At 42.0% G+C, this 14,676-nt stretch overlaps 1 protein-coding gene across 1 annotated transcript in view; it reads left to right on the forward strand.

The window, feature by feature from the left end:
- LOC121291270 (complement C4-B-like) overlaps positions 1-14,676 on the forward strand; it is a 99,478-nt gene that overhangs the window by 13,266 nt on the left and 71,536 nt on the right. The window contains exons 6-14 of the mRNA XM_041212340.1: positions 2,262-2,344; positions 3,495-3,582; positions 7,829-7,934; positions 10,357-10,486; positions 12,569-12,684; positions 12,774-12,846; positions 13,183-13,282; positions 13,393-13,498; positions 14,142-14,285. Of these exons, the coding sequence (XP_041068274.1) occupies positions 2,262-2,344; positions 3,495-3,582; positions 7,829-7,934; positions 10,357-10,486; positions 12,569-12,684; positions 12,774-12,846; positions 13,183-13,282; positions 13,393-13,498; positions 14,142-14,285 (946 nt within the window). The remainder of the gene's footprint in view (positions 1-2,261; positions 2,345-3,494; positions 3,583-7,828; positions 7,935-10,356; positions 10,487-12,568; positions 12,685-12,773; positions 12,847-13,182; positions 13,283-13,392; positions 13,499-14,141; positions 14,286-14,676) is intronic.

Consider the following 14,676-nt stretch of genomic DNA (forward strand, 5'->3'; position numbering starts at 1 on the left):
ATAGTTTGTACAAGCATTTATAAAGATAATGAGTAATTAAAGGGAGAGGTTGCCCTTTAGAAAATGATAATGGGGAATTAATAATGGGAAATAAGGAAATGTTGAAAATGTTGAACATATATTTTGTGTCTGTCTCCACTGTTGAAGACACAGGTAACATCCCAGAAATACTTGTAAATCAAAAGGTGAAAGGGAGGGAGTAACTCAAAGCAATCACAATCACCAGGGAAAATGTATTGAGAAAAATATTAGAAATGAAGCCTAAGAAGTGCACAGGACCCGATGGCTTGCATTCTGGGGTCTTTAAAGAAGTGGCTGCAGAGAAAGTAGGTGCATCGGTCGTAATTTTCCAAAGTACCTTAGATTCTGCCAAGGTCCCCTCAGATTAGAAAATAGCGAATCTAACTCTTCAAGAAAGGAGGGAGACCGAAAGCAGAGAAGTACAGGCCAGTTAGCCAAACATCTGCCATAGGGAAAATGCTATTATTATGGAGGTCATGGCAAGATACTTAAAAGGTTAATGCAATCAGGCAGAGCGAACAGGGATTTGTGAAAGGGAAATCACATTTGACTAATTCATTAGAGCTGTTTGAGGGGAAAAAAAGCAAGGTGTTTTTGAGGAATTCATATGTGTGCTGTGGCTGAAGGGGAACCAGTGGATGTACCATACTTAGATTCCCAGAAGGCATTGATAAAGTGCCACATCAAAGGTTAATGTGTAAAGTAAAAGCTCATACTATAGGGGGTAACGTATTAGCTTGGATAGAAGTTTGGCTAGCCGACAAGAAAAGGAGAGTAGGCAGAAATAGGTCATTTTCAAGCTGGCAAGTTGTAGCTAGTGGAGTACCACAGAGGTCAGTGCTGGGGCCTCAACTATTTACAATCTACATCTAATCTATATCAATCTATATCTATATATCTTAAACGAATGGGACAGAATGCATGGTTGTTAACTTTGCTCATGACACACAGGTAGGTAGGGTAGTAGGTCTGAAGGACATATAGGAGTCTGCAGATGAATATAGATAGGTTAAGTGAGTGGACAAAATCTTTGCAGGTGGAGAATAATGTAGGAAAATGTGAGCATGTCTACTTTGGCAGGAAGAATAGAAAATCAGCATATTATCTGAATGGAGAGAGATTGCAGAACACTGCAGTACAAGGGGGATGTAGATATCCTAGTACATGAATCACAAAAGGTTGGTATGTGGATACAACAAGTGATTAGCAAGGCAAATGGAATGTTAGCGTTTATTGCAAGGGGACTGGAGTATAAAAGTAGGGAAGTTTTGTTATACTTGTACATGGCTTTGGTGATACTACATCTGGAGTACTGTGTACAGTTTTGGCCTCCTTACTTAAGAAATAATAAAATTGCATTCAAAGCAGTTCAGGCTGATTCCTAGGATGAACCGGTGACTTTATGAAGGAAGGCTGTACAGGGTAGGCCTTTATTCATTGGAGTTTAGAAAAATTAGGTGAACCTATTGAGACATATAAAATCCCTAGGCGACTTAACAAGGTGAATGTTGAGAAGATGGTTCCCCTTGTGCTAGACACTAGAACTAGGGTCATAGTTTAAAATAACTGGTCTCCCACAGAAGATGGAGATGAGGCGATTTTTTTCCCCTCTCTCAGAATGTCTAGTATGTAAAATTATCTCCCCCAGGGAGCAGTGGAGGCAGCTTCGTTAAACATTTTTAAAGTCTGAGTTAGATAGATTCATGATTAACAAGAGAGTCAAATGTTATAGGGGGTAGACAGGAAAGCAGAGTTGAGGCCACGATCAGATTCACCCTGACCTTATTAAATGGTGGAGCAGGCTTGAGGGACCGAAAGGCCTACTCCAGCTCCTAATTCGTACGTTAGTATGTTTGTTGGAGCTGCAGTCGTCAATCACACTGCTGACCACCTGGAGAAAATGGAAGATCGATTGTAGTGCATAATGTCCCACCAGTTCGTGACCACTTGCTTTTCAGTCGCTGATGAAAGTCAAAGTTGCCCCAAGTGGAAAGCAGCCAGAAATGTAATGGATAGAAATTCGCTCTGGGCGTTAGCAAGCAATTGATCACATTATGTGTGTCATTCGCTCGCCCTCAATGGAACTAAAGATCAGATGGGAGGCCAATGCAATACTACTGTCGAGCGTTTCTGTCCTATGCACTTATCTTTTCTATTTATTTTTATCATCGATGTATAACCATTGTGAGACAAAGCCGAGATAAACACTGAAAAATGTTCTGTTTACCTTTCCTAAACAGGCCTGGCAATTGGCGAATTGAGGTGCAGTTTGAAGGTTCACCAATGTCCATGGTATCTGCACAATTTGAGGTCAAGGAATTCGGTAACCTTTATTACATTTACATTTGCATTGCAAAGAAAGATTGATGAATCATTTCCAGTTGCCAAGTATCCGAGTTACGTTTGGAACTTTTAAAATATGTGTAAACTTAACGTCAGGTTGTAGACTGAGGTGTTTTTTTTTTTAACGATCATATATACAAACTTCATGAATAGAAAGAAGAGTTCAATTAAGCCAAACATTTCTCTGGCTGTCTCCAACTATACATAGAGATAGCTTGCACAGTCATTGCTTGGGGTGTTAAGTCCCCAGGGTCAATTTCACTTTCACCAACGAGAGAAGGGCAAGAGAAACCAGATCAGGTTCCGGACTTACACCTCGCATGAATTGTGTTTGCCTTGATGAGGTTCAGGCTCCTAACCTGGCTGGTGACCTGACCCATCACCACATAATATTAGGGATTTAAAAAAAAACATTTCACATCATAACTGGAGACACGGGATTAATAATCAAATATTGGGTGAACAGCAAATGGCATCTGCTTTGAGGTCTGTAAGCAATGCAGTGTGCAATTCAAATTAATAAGGCTTGGTGCTTTTCAGCTTTATATTTTGTCAATAGTTACCTACTTGTTTTAAAGTCTGCTGAGAAATGATGCCTCTGGCAGATATTCCAAAACAATCATCTTAAAATTGTTGGTTTTGAAATTTGAGCAGGATTTCGTTGGAAGAAAAAAATAACATATCACTAATGAGTTTAATTGCTTATTTTATGCAGCCAATATGTTAATTTACTAAAAGACTTAACTGGCAGAAGCATTTTAACCCCAAGAGTGCCATTACCAGTGTGATTCATATTCTGAAAGAGATATGTATCAATCTTTTCTGTACGTTTTGTCAAGGGAAGCACTTTTCTATTTGAAACGTAGCAGGGTACATCTAATATTGGAATTATATAGAATATGCTACTGACACTAATGGGAAGTAAATGGAGTTGGTGAACAATGGGCTGGCCATCTGATATCGCATCGTTTTCAAGTATTGTAAAAAGTTGCAACTACCGCTGAGGAATGTAAATTCTCTGCACGTTCTCTTGATTACATTACATTTCTACAACTTAAGGATTGTGTTTCCCATTATGTTCACTTGCTATGAATTTGCTCGACTATATTTGAGCCAATCATGTTTCTTAGTTCTCCCTAGCTTCAAAGTTGAGGTGAAGGCGGAAGAAATGTTTTATCTGATAACAAAGGATGGTTTCAAATTCGAAATTTTGGCAGAGTAAGTAAAATACCGTTCTCAAAAAAAACGAACAAAACTGCTACTAGTTTATTATCCTGATTAGAATTGAAATGAAAGGTTGGTGGCGCAGTGGCAGTGTCAATGGGATAGCAATTCAGAGGCTCAGGCTAATGCTCTGGAAGGCACGGATTGAAATTCTACCATGGCAGCTGGTGGAATTTGAATCCTGTTCATAAAGCTGGAATTATACTCTCAGTAATGGTAACCATGAAACTATTCATTCGTCATCGTACAAAGTCGTCTGTTTCACTAATGTCCTTTAGGGAAGGAAATCTGCCTTTCTTACTTGGTCTGGCCTACATGTGACTCCAGACCCACAGCAATATGCTTGACTCTTAACTGCCCTCTGAAATCGCCTAGCAAGCCACTCAGTGCAAGGGTAATTAGGGAGGGGCAACAAATGCCGGTCTTGCCAGCGATGCCCACATCTCATGAAAGAATAAAGAAAGAAAAAAAATAGTTCCACACCAGAACAGCAAGTTGAAACGGCCTCTGATAGATTTCTTAATTGTTCTTAGCATGTGAGAAATGGTGAAAAGTTAGCATTCAGTACCTACCCCCAATTGCCTTGACATGGTACACATGTCTTACTTCTTCAACTGTTGCAGCCTTGATGTTCACACCTCTCCAACAATGCTGTTAGATCAGGAAACCTGGCCTTTCAATATGGTGTAAATCAAAGAATGGGAACCCATTCCCGAATCAGTTTAAGTGTGAGCATTAAGCATAATGGAGATCATGGCGCTTCCACAACGTTACACTTCTTGACCTTCTCAGTGTTAGAGGTCAAAAGTCAGGAAATTCCGTCAAAGGACGGTTGGTAAGTTGCCACATATCCCCCTGTACAGTGCTTACTGAAACCACAGTGTGTTGGTGGGAGAGGAGGACATTGAGCTGCTTTCACATTATTACAGATGTATTCATCCACTTGAATGATGAACATTCCACCACATTACTGATTTGCAATCTTAAAGACTGTCGGGGTACTCCTCAACGTTAGCAGCTCAGCCACATAATGCAAGGTACTTAACCTCTGTCCAACTGTTCCATGTTGGTCAGGTTATGCTTCTGGTTAGTGTTAGAGATGATGCTGGTACTGAGGATCTGGAACTGCAAATGGGCTTTCAGTCTCGGAGCCTGCTAGCCATATGACATGAACGTTTCCTGCCACATGTTATCCAAGCCTGCGTGTTGTCCAGCCCCTGTTCTAGTCCCACACAAGCTGCTGCACTACTAGAACAAAATGTGAATGAAGGTGAAAAACGTGGAGCCAATGGTACATTGATTCCAATCGCGAAGTTATGACTGTTATCACGGTCAGCTTCTTCCCACAAATAATTCGCAATATTAGAATAGGCCTCTTGATAGGAATCATGACTCTATCAGAAATTATACCATCTGCAAAAGGCACTGCAGCAACTCACCTAGGCTACTTCGACAGCACCTTCCAACTCCGTGACCTTTACCATCTATAAAGACAAGGGCAGCAGATAGATGGAAACACAACACCTGGAAGTTCCCCTCCAAGCCACTCGCCATTCTGACTTCGAAATATACCACCGTTCCTTCACTGTCGCTGGGTCAAAGCCCTGGGACTCCCTTCCTAACAGCACTGTGGGTGTACCTACACCACATAGACTGCAGCAGTTTAAGAAGGAAGCTCATCACCACCTTCTCAAGGGCAAATAGGGATAGGCAATGAATGCTGGCCCAGCCAGCAGTGCTCACATCCCATGGAACGAAAACATTTTTAAATATCCAATGTAATAATTTGATGAGCTTAAGGTCACACATGATTATTAATTAAGATGGGCTACATCTTCTTTTACGATATTTAGGTGTTATTTTAAACCTTAGAAAAAGCTGAATGGAATTTAATTTGACAATTCCCTGTTGAGTTACATGGGCAATGTAAATGATTTTGAAATATTTTAGCTATTGGATCTGTTTACTTACCCAATGTAGTGCATTCTCGAGACGTTGAACCTTATAATTAGTCCTGACATGCTTATTATCTAGAATCAGATGTGTCCCAAGTAATGTCCTCCACTCAGTTTAATTGAATATCTCTGTCCTTTCCCGCGAGTCTCGGCCACCAAAATATGGAGCAAGAAGCTATAAATACAAAGGCAGGATTTTACATTTAAGACTCTGAGTAATGAATTGTGAAGAACTGCGCGCCCATTTTCTGCACTTCCATTTCAGTGGGTCAGATTCCATACGAACATACGTTAAGGACAGAGAAATTGGAAGCAAGTCGAGGCCACTCGGCCCCACGAGCCTGCTCTGGCATTCAATAAAATCATGGCTGATCTGGATGTAACCTCAATCCCACAATCCTACCTACACGCCGAGAGCCGTTCCACCCCCTTGTTAATCAACAGGCTGATTTTGGAGGAGATAATTACATCCACTTTAATAATGTCACACCTCTCCGGCTCCGCCTTTCCCCAACTGTTGCCAAAGCTTTCATCCTTGTTCCTTATTATTCCCAGACTTGACTGTTACCATGCTCTCCTGGCTGCCCCCACAGATCTTCCAGCCTCCATAAATTTAAACTCGTTTAAAATGCTGCTGCTTGTACTCTATGTCCAATTCTCATCTTTGTGGTGACTGACATGCATTAGCTCCTGGCCAAGCCACACTTCTATTTTAAAAATGTCATCCTGGATTGAAAACCCTGCATGAAATTGACTGTCGCTCTATCCTTAATCTCCATCAGCCCGAAAACATTCGGAGGACTTTGCATTCCTCCAATTTTGGTCTCTTGTGTTTCCCAGAATTCTACCATTGGTGGCTGTGCCTTCAGCTGTTTAGCCCCTACTCTTGGATAGCCTTTCCAAAACTCTCTCTCTTCCTCCCTCTCTCCCTCGCTCTCTCTCTGTCAATCACACACACACACACACTCATTCTCTCTCTTTCTCTCTCTCTGCCTCTCTCCCTCTCCCTCCCCCTCTCTCCCCCTTTCACTCCCTCTACCCTGCCCCTCCCAGCCAGCGATCCCCTTAGGACGTTGCTTAAACATTGTGCCACCGACGAACTTCTGGTCATCTTTCCTAACATCGCCTTTTATAGCTCAGTGTCAAATTTTGTCTGAATACACTATTATGAAGTTTCTGTAGATGGCACTCAATTAATGCAAAATGTTGTTTTCGTTGAGAACGTTTAGTTTTGTTTCTTTATCTCAGCCTTTTTTCCGTTGCTATATGCCCACTTTTAGTGCTCTATCAAGTGGAACATTGTTAAGAGGCTGCTGTAAGTCGAAGCGAAATAGATAGTAGCGAACACCCTCACAGAAATTTTTCTACACTGTCTCATATTAAAGTCTAATTATCCTGATATGGTGGCGGTTACCCAGACTACCCTTTAAAAAAAAAGTTAGTTTTTTATTGATTGTGTTCTACTTGCCCTGATCCTCTATTTCAATATGAGAACATGTTTGCCTTTTTGAAATTTCCACTAGATTATATTATCCAAAATTTTCCACACTAAACTTCTGTAGCAGCTGAATGTTTATGAAGCGAGTTATGGAACATTAATCAATTTTGTGCTCTTTATCTTCAAACTGCAATTGCGTTGCTGTCAATTGATCTTGGGAGCACTCCAAATTCCATAATGTGAAGGTGAAGCAGTGGCATAGTGGTATTGTCACTAGATTGGTAATCCAGAGACCCAGGGCAATGTTCTGGGGACATTTGAATTCAACACAAAATGTGGAATTAAAAGTGTAATAATGACCATTTAAAAAAAAGCATTGCCGATTGTTGGAAAACCCCATCTGGTTCACCGATGTCATTCCTTCAGGGAAGGGAACCTGGTCTGACCTACGATTGACCCCAGACACACAGCAATGTGGTTGACTCTTGAATGTCCTCTGAAATGGCCTAGCAAGCCACTCAGCTCAAGGCTAATTAGGGATGGGCAATGAATGCTGGCCCCACGAACGAATAAATAAAAACATCTCAAAGCAATTTTCCTTAATGTAACAGATATAACCAATTTTGTACAACCACGCAATCAAGTGGTAAACTCTGATTAATTTTATCCTCTCTATAATCTAATGAGATCAATTGCAGTGCACCTACCCGGCAGAGATGAGACAACTAAGCATGGGCGAGGGATCAAAACGAAACTTTCGGGCTGTATCGCTTCATGAGGCACACACTTCATTAAATGACCGTTTTACTTCCAGTCAATATGTCTATCTATTGATTATTTGTTAAAGGCATACATATGGCAAGGCTGTGGAGGGGATGGCCTATGTGAGATTCGGAATTATTGACGAAATGAATAATAATACCTACATCCGGGGACTGGAACAACAACTGCGGGTGAGAATGTTGCCATTTCGTACCTTCAGAAACTGGCGCTGACCAGCAACAAGTACTTTATAATCAATAAAAAAGTCATTATTATCATTGAATAAATGTTCAAATTGATTATATTAATGTTGAACATTATTTAGACTTCATCCCACTGTCAGTTTATCCGTTGCTAAAACCTCAGTCCTGGCTTTATCGCCTGGAATTTCTATGTTCCGAAGCTCGTCTCCTACATTCTACCCTCCGCAAACTTGCAGTGATACAAAACTCTGCCGCCCATACCCTAACTCCACGTATGACCCCTCTGTGCTCACTGGCCTACATTGGCTCCTGGTGAAACAAGGCCTTGATTTTATAATTCTCATCCTTGTTATCAAACCCCCTCCCTATCTCTGTAATCACCTCCAGTTCCACAAGGCTCCGAGATGTCCGTGCTCATCAAATTCTGCCATATCAGCATGCCCAGTTTTAACTATTCCACCATTGCTGGCCGCTACTGCAGCTGCCCAGCCCTTAAGCTCTGAAATACCGCTGCTAAACATCTCCGCTTTTTGGCTTGCTTTCCCCCTTTAAGAAACTCGCCAAATCTTATCTTATGGTCATCTGCTTAGATAGCACTGGGTCACATTTGGTTTTATAATGCTCCTGGGAAGATGTTTTATTGAGTTAAAGGTACTGTCTAAATATGAATTGTTGCTGTCAACTTAAAGAGAGAACTTGGGCGGAGAAATGGCAGATGGAGTTTAATCCGGACAAATGCGAGGTAATGCATTTTGGAAGGTCTAATGCAGGCAGGAATTATACAGTAAGTGGCAGAACCCTTAAGTGCATTGACGGGCAGAGGGATCTGGGTGTACAGGTCCACAGGTCACTGAAAGTGGCAACTCAGGTGGATAAAGTAGTTAGGGAGGCATATGGTATGCTTGCCTTCATCAGCAGGGGTATTGAGTATAAAAGCTGGGAAGTCATGCTGCAGTTGTATAGAACCTTGGTTTGGCCACACTTGGAATATTGCGTGCAATTCTGGTCGCCACATTACTAGAAGGATATGGAGGCGTTGGAGAGGGTGCAGAGGAGGTTTACCAGGATGCTGCCTGGTCTGGAGGTTATTAGCTATGAGGAGAGGTTGGAGAAACTCGGATTGTTCTCACTAGAGCGATGGAGATTGAGGGGCGACTTGAAAGAAGTTTACAAAATTATGAATGGCATGGACAGAGTAGATAGTCAGAAGCTCTTTCCCAGGGTGGAAGAGTCAATTACTAGGGGACATAGATTTAAGGTGAGAGGAGAAAACTATAAAGGTGATATAAAGGGGCAAGTTTTTTACGCAGAGGGAAGTGAGTGTCTGGAATTCGCTGCCAGAGGAGGTGGTGGAAGCAGGTACGATAGTGGTGTTTAAGAGGCAGCTTGACAAATACATGAATAGGATGTGAATAGAAGGATACGGACCCGGGAAGTGCAAAATGTTTTAGTTGACGGGCAATATGATCGGCGCAGGTTTGGAGGGCCGAAGGGCCTGTTCCTGTGCTGTACTTTTCTTTGCTCTTTGTTCTTTGTTATTATTAAAACATACTGCTTCAGTGCTTTTCAAACCTTATGATTTCGAAAAGTACACGACATTGATAAATACAATGTGGTGGTGGAGGAGGGGGGGCGGGGTAGGGTGCCGTGTCGAGTCGATAGTAATCGTCAGTACTTGATCAAGAAAGAGAGTTCATCGGGCGTAATCCTGAACAAAAAAAAAACACTTTTGTTTTTGAAGCTTGCATCACATGAAATTTACTTACAGCACCAAACTTTCAGGGCATCAGGTGGATGTTATTAAATGCATCTCTGACGCACAGAAGAGTAATTTAGAAATTTAAGACAAAAACTTATAAATTGTGGCGTTAGATATAAACACACACGCACACACACACACAAGATGCACTATCGACCACCCGTTATGTTCACCGTCTGATGCTTAATTCCATAGGCTGCAATGGAACAGCACATCATGTGGCGTATAATGAGCAGCTGATCCAATATCCTACTTCCTTCCCCCTCGTTCCCATCCTCACAACCCAAATTTTAAACTCAATGCCTTTACTTGAGCATCCTTGTTTGGTTTTTGCAGTAAGAAGGATAAATATTTATGCACTAGAATCTTATATCTCCTGTAATGCACACAGTCCACTCTCGCTGCTTCACAGTATCATCAAAAATCCTTTGTTCACCGATTCTAACAAGGACTTCATTCAAATGGTTTAAATGTAGTTAAGGACCATGCCCATGGTTAAATGCTAAATCATACGACCCATGATACTTTGAGGGTAAAGAAACAGCATGGAAGCACCGTTGATATTGGGGACAGAACGAGTGGGAAACATTGGAAGCAAACAAATTCCCTGAAGTATATTCGGATAATATGAACATCGATTCTCACTTACAGATCAAGGCCGGAGTAGCGACGTCTTCCCTAAGGACAGAAATGCTATCGAAAAAAATGAAAAAATTGGCAAGTATGGCTGATCTTGTGGGACACCATCTGTACATGGCGGTAACAGTTTTTGAAGCATCCAGTAAGTGAACTAATTGCAGTTCTATCCAATTTTAGACGCATTTTAAGAGTTATTCTCAGGACGTGCGCGAAGATATGAGCTCACTTCGATTTCCCATTGCTCGCTCCGCTGATTAGTTGTCGACATTCTGACCTTGTACCATTGAGCCTCCCATCACTGCGTCTTCCTGATGGACGATAAGCAGGTCGAAATGCGATAGCCAGGAGAGCTGCCAGGAACTTGTATAACCGCTGGAGTGAGTGTCCTTGTGTTGTTGCCTCCCTCGCGCTAGGGTAAAGGGCATCACTGAACAGTTAGAGGAAGTGTTGCGGGGGCAGGGGAGCAAGAGCAGCTGATCCATGATGGGACCAATGACACAAGTAGGGAAAGGTTTGTCCCCTTGGAGATGGGTATTCGGGGTTTAGGGAGGAAAGTAAAGTGCAGGCGATCGGAGGTAATAATCTCTGGATGATTACCGCTGCCACTTCATGTTGCGCATAATGAGCAGTAAGATGAGACAGGTTGCAGCACAATCAAACAAAATGTACATGAGGGAGAGTTTCAGATTCCTGCTGTATTCGAGCCAGTTCTGCAGCGGGGTGAATCTGTAGAGTAAAGATGGGTTAGAATGTCCACGCAAGTAGGTTAACCAGCTGTGTAAGGGGTCAAACGAATTTAGCAGGAGGAGGTGAATCACGATGAAACATTAGGCAGGGGATACAAGATGAGACGAGGACGGGGCGAGTCAAACAGTGGAAGGGTAAAGAGTAGAGAAGGAAGAGTAGGGACCACACAGAGGAAATACGAGATCAGCTAAAATGGGTTTGGGGAGCTTCTGCATAGATGTACAGGGCGTGGTAAAGAAATTTGGTAAACTATATGCTCGAATAATCACATGGGATTATAATGTGGCAGTGCAAGGCTTGGCTCAAGCAGGAGTTGCAATGTGCATTTAATATCACTTGTTATAATACATCCAGGAAAGATAGGGGCGGAAATCAATGAGGGGCTGTCAGTATTGCTCGAAAGTAGTATTACAGCACTAGAAAGAAATGTTGAATTAGAAGGTTCGAAGACAAAATCTGTTTGGCTCGAACTAATGAATAACATATGATCTGTTCCGTTTTTGGGTGGAAACAATAGGCCACTAAAGAGTTAGAAGAAGATAGAACAGATTTTCTGGTAAATTGCTGAAAGATGCAAGAACTTTAGGGCAGTGATATTAGTGGACTTAAATTATACTAAAATGGACCCTAAAAATAGCAGTGTAGAGGACAAAGCACGGAGAAGCTGCAGAAATACGTACAAGAGAACTTTCTAGGTTAGGCTGTTTCCAAGCAAGGAAGGCTTGCAATTGACCTCATCTCTTCTGGGGATCTTCCTGCTACCTTCATCCCCATAGTTCTCCTTTCCAAGGTGCAGAAGCAAGACTGTCCTGGTGGACCCATCATTTCGCATATCTGGAAAATCATTTTGAAGGAGCCTTGGCGAGTTGTTGTTGTGGCGTTTGTAGATGGTGCACACTGTGACCACGGTGCATCTGTGGAGAGAGTAAACGTTTAAGGTGGTGGATGGGTGACCAGTCAAGCAGACTACTTTGCCCTGTATGAGCTCCATGCTCCAATGTTCCATTCATATTGTGTGCAGAGTTGTATATGTCAAATACTAATATGGTTGAAATTCAAGAGTGCAACCACGTGGTAGAATGCAATATGTTTCATTATGAAGAAGAAGTAACTGTAAATCCAAGACCTGGGGAATAACGACGGAGTGGTGAAATTGTGTTAGTCCCTCTGTCTTAATGAAGAGTCAGATATGCATAATATCCATCTATCTATCTACCTACCTATCTACCTATCTATTTGTCTGTCTGTCTGTCTGTCCGTCTCTCTCTCTCTATCCCTCTATATATATATATATAGAGGGAGAGTCTTTTGAAGTTGTCCCCTCAATTATATCAATTATTAACCCTACATCAATTACACTCTTCCACGAAAAGTTGCGGTTTTATTTTATCATAAGTAAAACAAAATATAATAATCAATAAAATAAAATAAAATAAATTCATAAGGTAAGATGAATACATCCATCTATTTCCTCTAGGTGGAGAAATGGAGGAAGTAGAGCTCAGAAACATCAAGTTTGTCTCCTCGCCATATGTGATCGATTTATCAAAGACAAGTGGCTACTTTGTGCCCAACTTTCCATTTACTGTGCAGGTATGTATCGATAAAGTGAGTTGCAACACTACGTTAATCCACCCGGGAATGTGTAACTCTTAATCAGCCTCTGCATTTTTAGCCGTAAGGTGACTGATATTAACAGGCAGAAACTAAACGTTTTCAAATCTCCAGCCACTGTTGCCAACATGGAACACTTTGGTCGGCATAAATCATGGATCCCTACAATTGGAATTTTAGTAGCATTGCACACAAAATGCACATTAGCTTCAATTTCAGAAGATGATTCCGACCTGGTTTAGCTTTGCCACCTAGTGACCATTTAATATTCCTAAGTGGTTTGTCAGTTCAGTGTCGATTGGTGTTGCATTTCAAACAAGCTTGTGCTGTGGAGCGGTGCCGGCTATAGGCCAGGTTCGCGTTAGGTTTGGAATTTCGACAGGGCTTCATGAACCCCCGCAGAAGATCAGTGAGAATTTCGGGAGGTAGGTGCCATTTATAATATTTCTCCCGGATGTTTAACCACCTTCCCTGAAGGTTACAGCGGGAGATCAGGAGAACGCAAGAGTCTTGCAGTTGTGCACCACTTTAAGTATGAATATTACGATCAGGCCAAGAATGACCCCCTAGCGGACAGGCAATGCTTTTTTATATGATATTAGAGAGCAAACGCCAACACCTTTTAACAACCCGTTCAAAAAGAATACTCCGCTAGGCTTTTATGTGAGCAGTATTTTGCATGTCTAGGGTGCAGCTGATGGTTAATTCATGGAATGTTGATGTAAGAACAAAGTCCAATGTAACCGAGGGAAGGAATCAAATCAACCAAAATAGACAAATGTCCCATGCCAAGGTAAAAGCGAAATACTGCGGATGCTGGAAATCTGAAACAAAAAGAGAAAATGCTGGGAAAACTCAGCAAGTCTCACGGCATCAGTGGAGAGAGAAACAGAGTTAAAGGTTCGAGTCCGTATGAACTCTGAAGCGGGGTCACGTTGACTCGAAACGTTAACTCTGTTTCTCTCTCCACAGATGCTGTCAGACCTGCTGAGTTTTTCCAGCACTTTCTGTTTGTATGGCCCATGCCATTGCTTTATCCAGATCAGATTCCCTACGGTTGAATACACATTTGCAGCATCTTACGCCTGGTCTAAATCATTGGGGTTGCGTCAATTTACAGTTGGATTCGCCGCACAGGCTTTCAACAGCTTTTTCGCTTCTTTCCAGAAACAGGCAGAGTTAGAAACATGGGTCTGCTCAAACGTAGCGCCCTGTGATGTCATTCCGGTAGGGCGCACAGTTTCTTATAAATAGCGCGATTTGGGGGTGCCTAGCTGCAGAGTGTGACATTAGCATCACCGAAATTCAGAGGAGGAAAAATTGGGCTATTTCGGTTAGTGTATGAGGACAAACTCCTAAATCACCGCAGCCCATCATGCTGAGTAACTGAATGGTGTTTTTTTTTTCTCTCTCTCAGCTGTCATTTTGCTTTGCAGGTCCAGGTAACTTATCCTGATGGATCTCCTGCCTCAGATGTTCCTGTGAAGTTAGAAGGAAAATCACCACAATATACGCGGGAAAACGGCCATGTCTTGTTAACAATGGCACCCCCCTCCAATACAGATGTTTTTGATATTAAGGTAGGAATAAATGTTTCTATATTATGGCCGCTAACCTTTCATTCATTGAGCTAACTGTGTTACAATGGGCTAGGGAAAATACTTCAAACAGCTCTACATCAATAAAGCTCTCGGTCAGACAATTCCGAGGAGATTATCGAATAAGTAGAGCACATGGTTCGTGATCAGGAAGGCACAATGTGAATTATTTGGAACAAAAAGAGAGCCTCGAATCATTTATGGTGAAATTAGTATCTTAGTTGCAATGGCACTTCCTAGTCCCCACTCCATGGCATTTCATCATTCCAGGGAGATCTCTGGTATGAGATACCCAGCCTATTGCTTTCATCTCTCTTACATCATGCCAACAGCACCCCTTCATCCTCCATTGCACCAATTGCTTACCTCCTTC

This window comes from Carcharodon carcharias, chromosome 19 (assembly GCF_017639515.1).
Source record: "Carcharodon carcharias isolate sCarCar2 chromosome 19, sCarCar2.pri, whole genome shotgun sequence".
NCBI lineage: Eukaryota > Metazoa > Chordata > Chondrichthyes > Lamniformes > Lamnidae > Carcharodon > Carcharodon carcharias.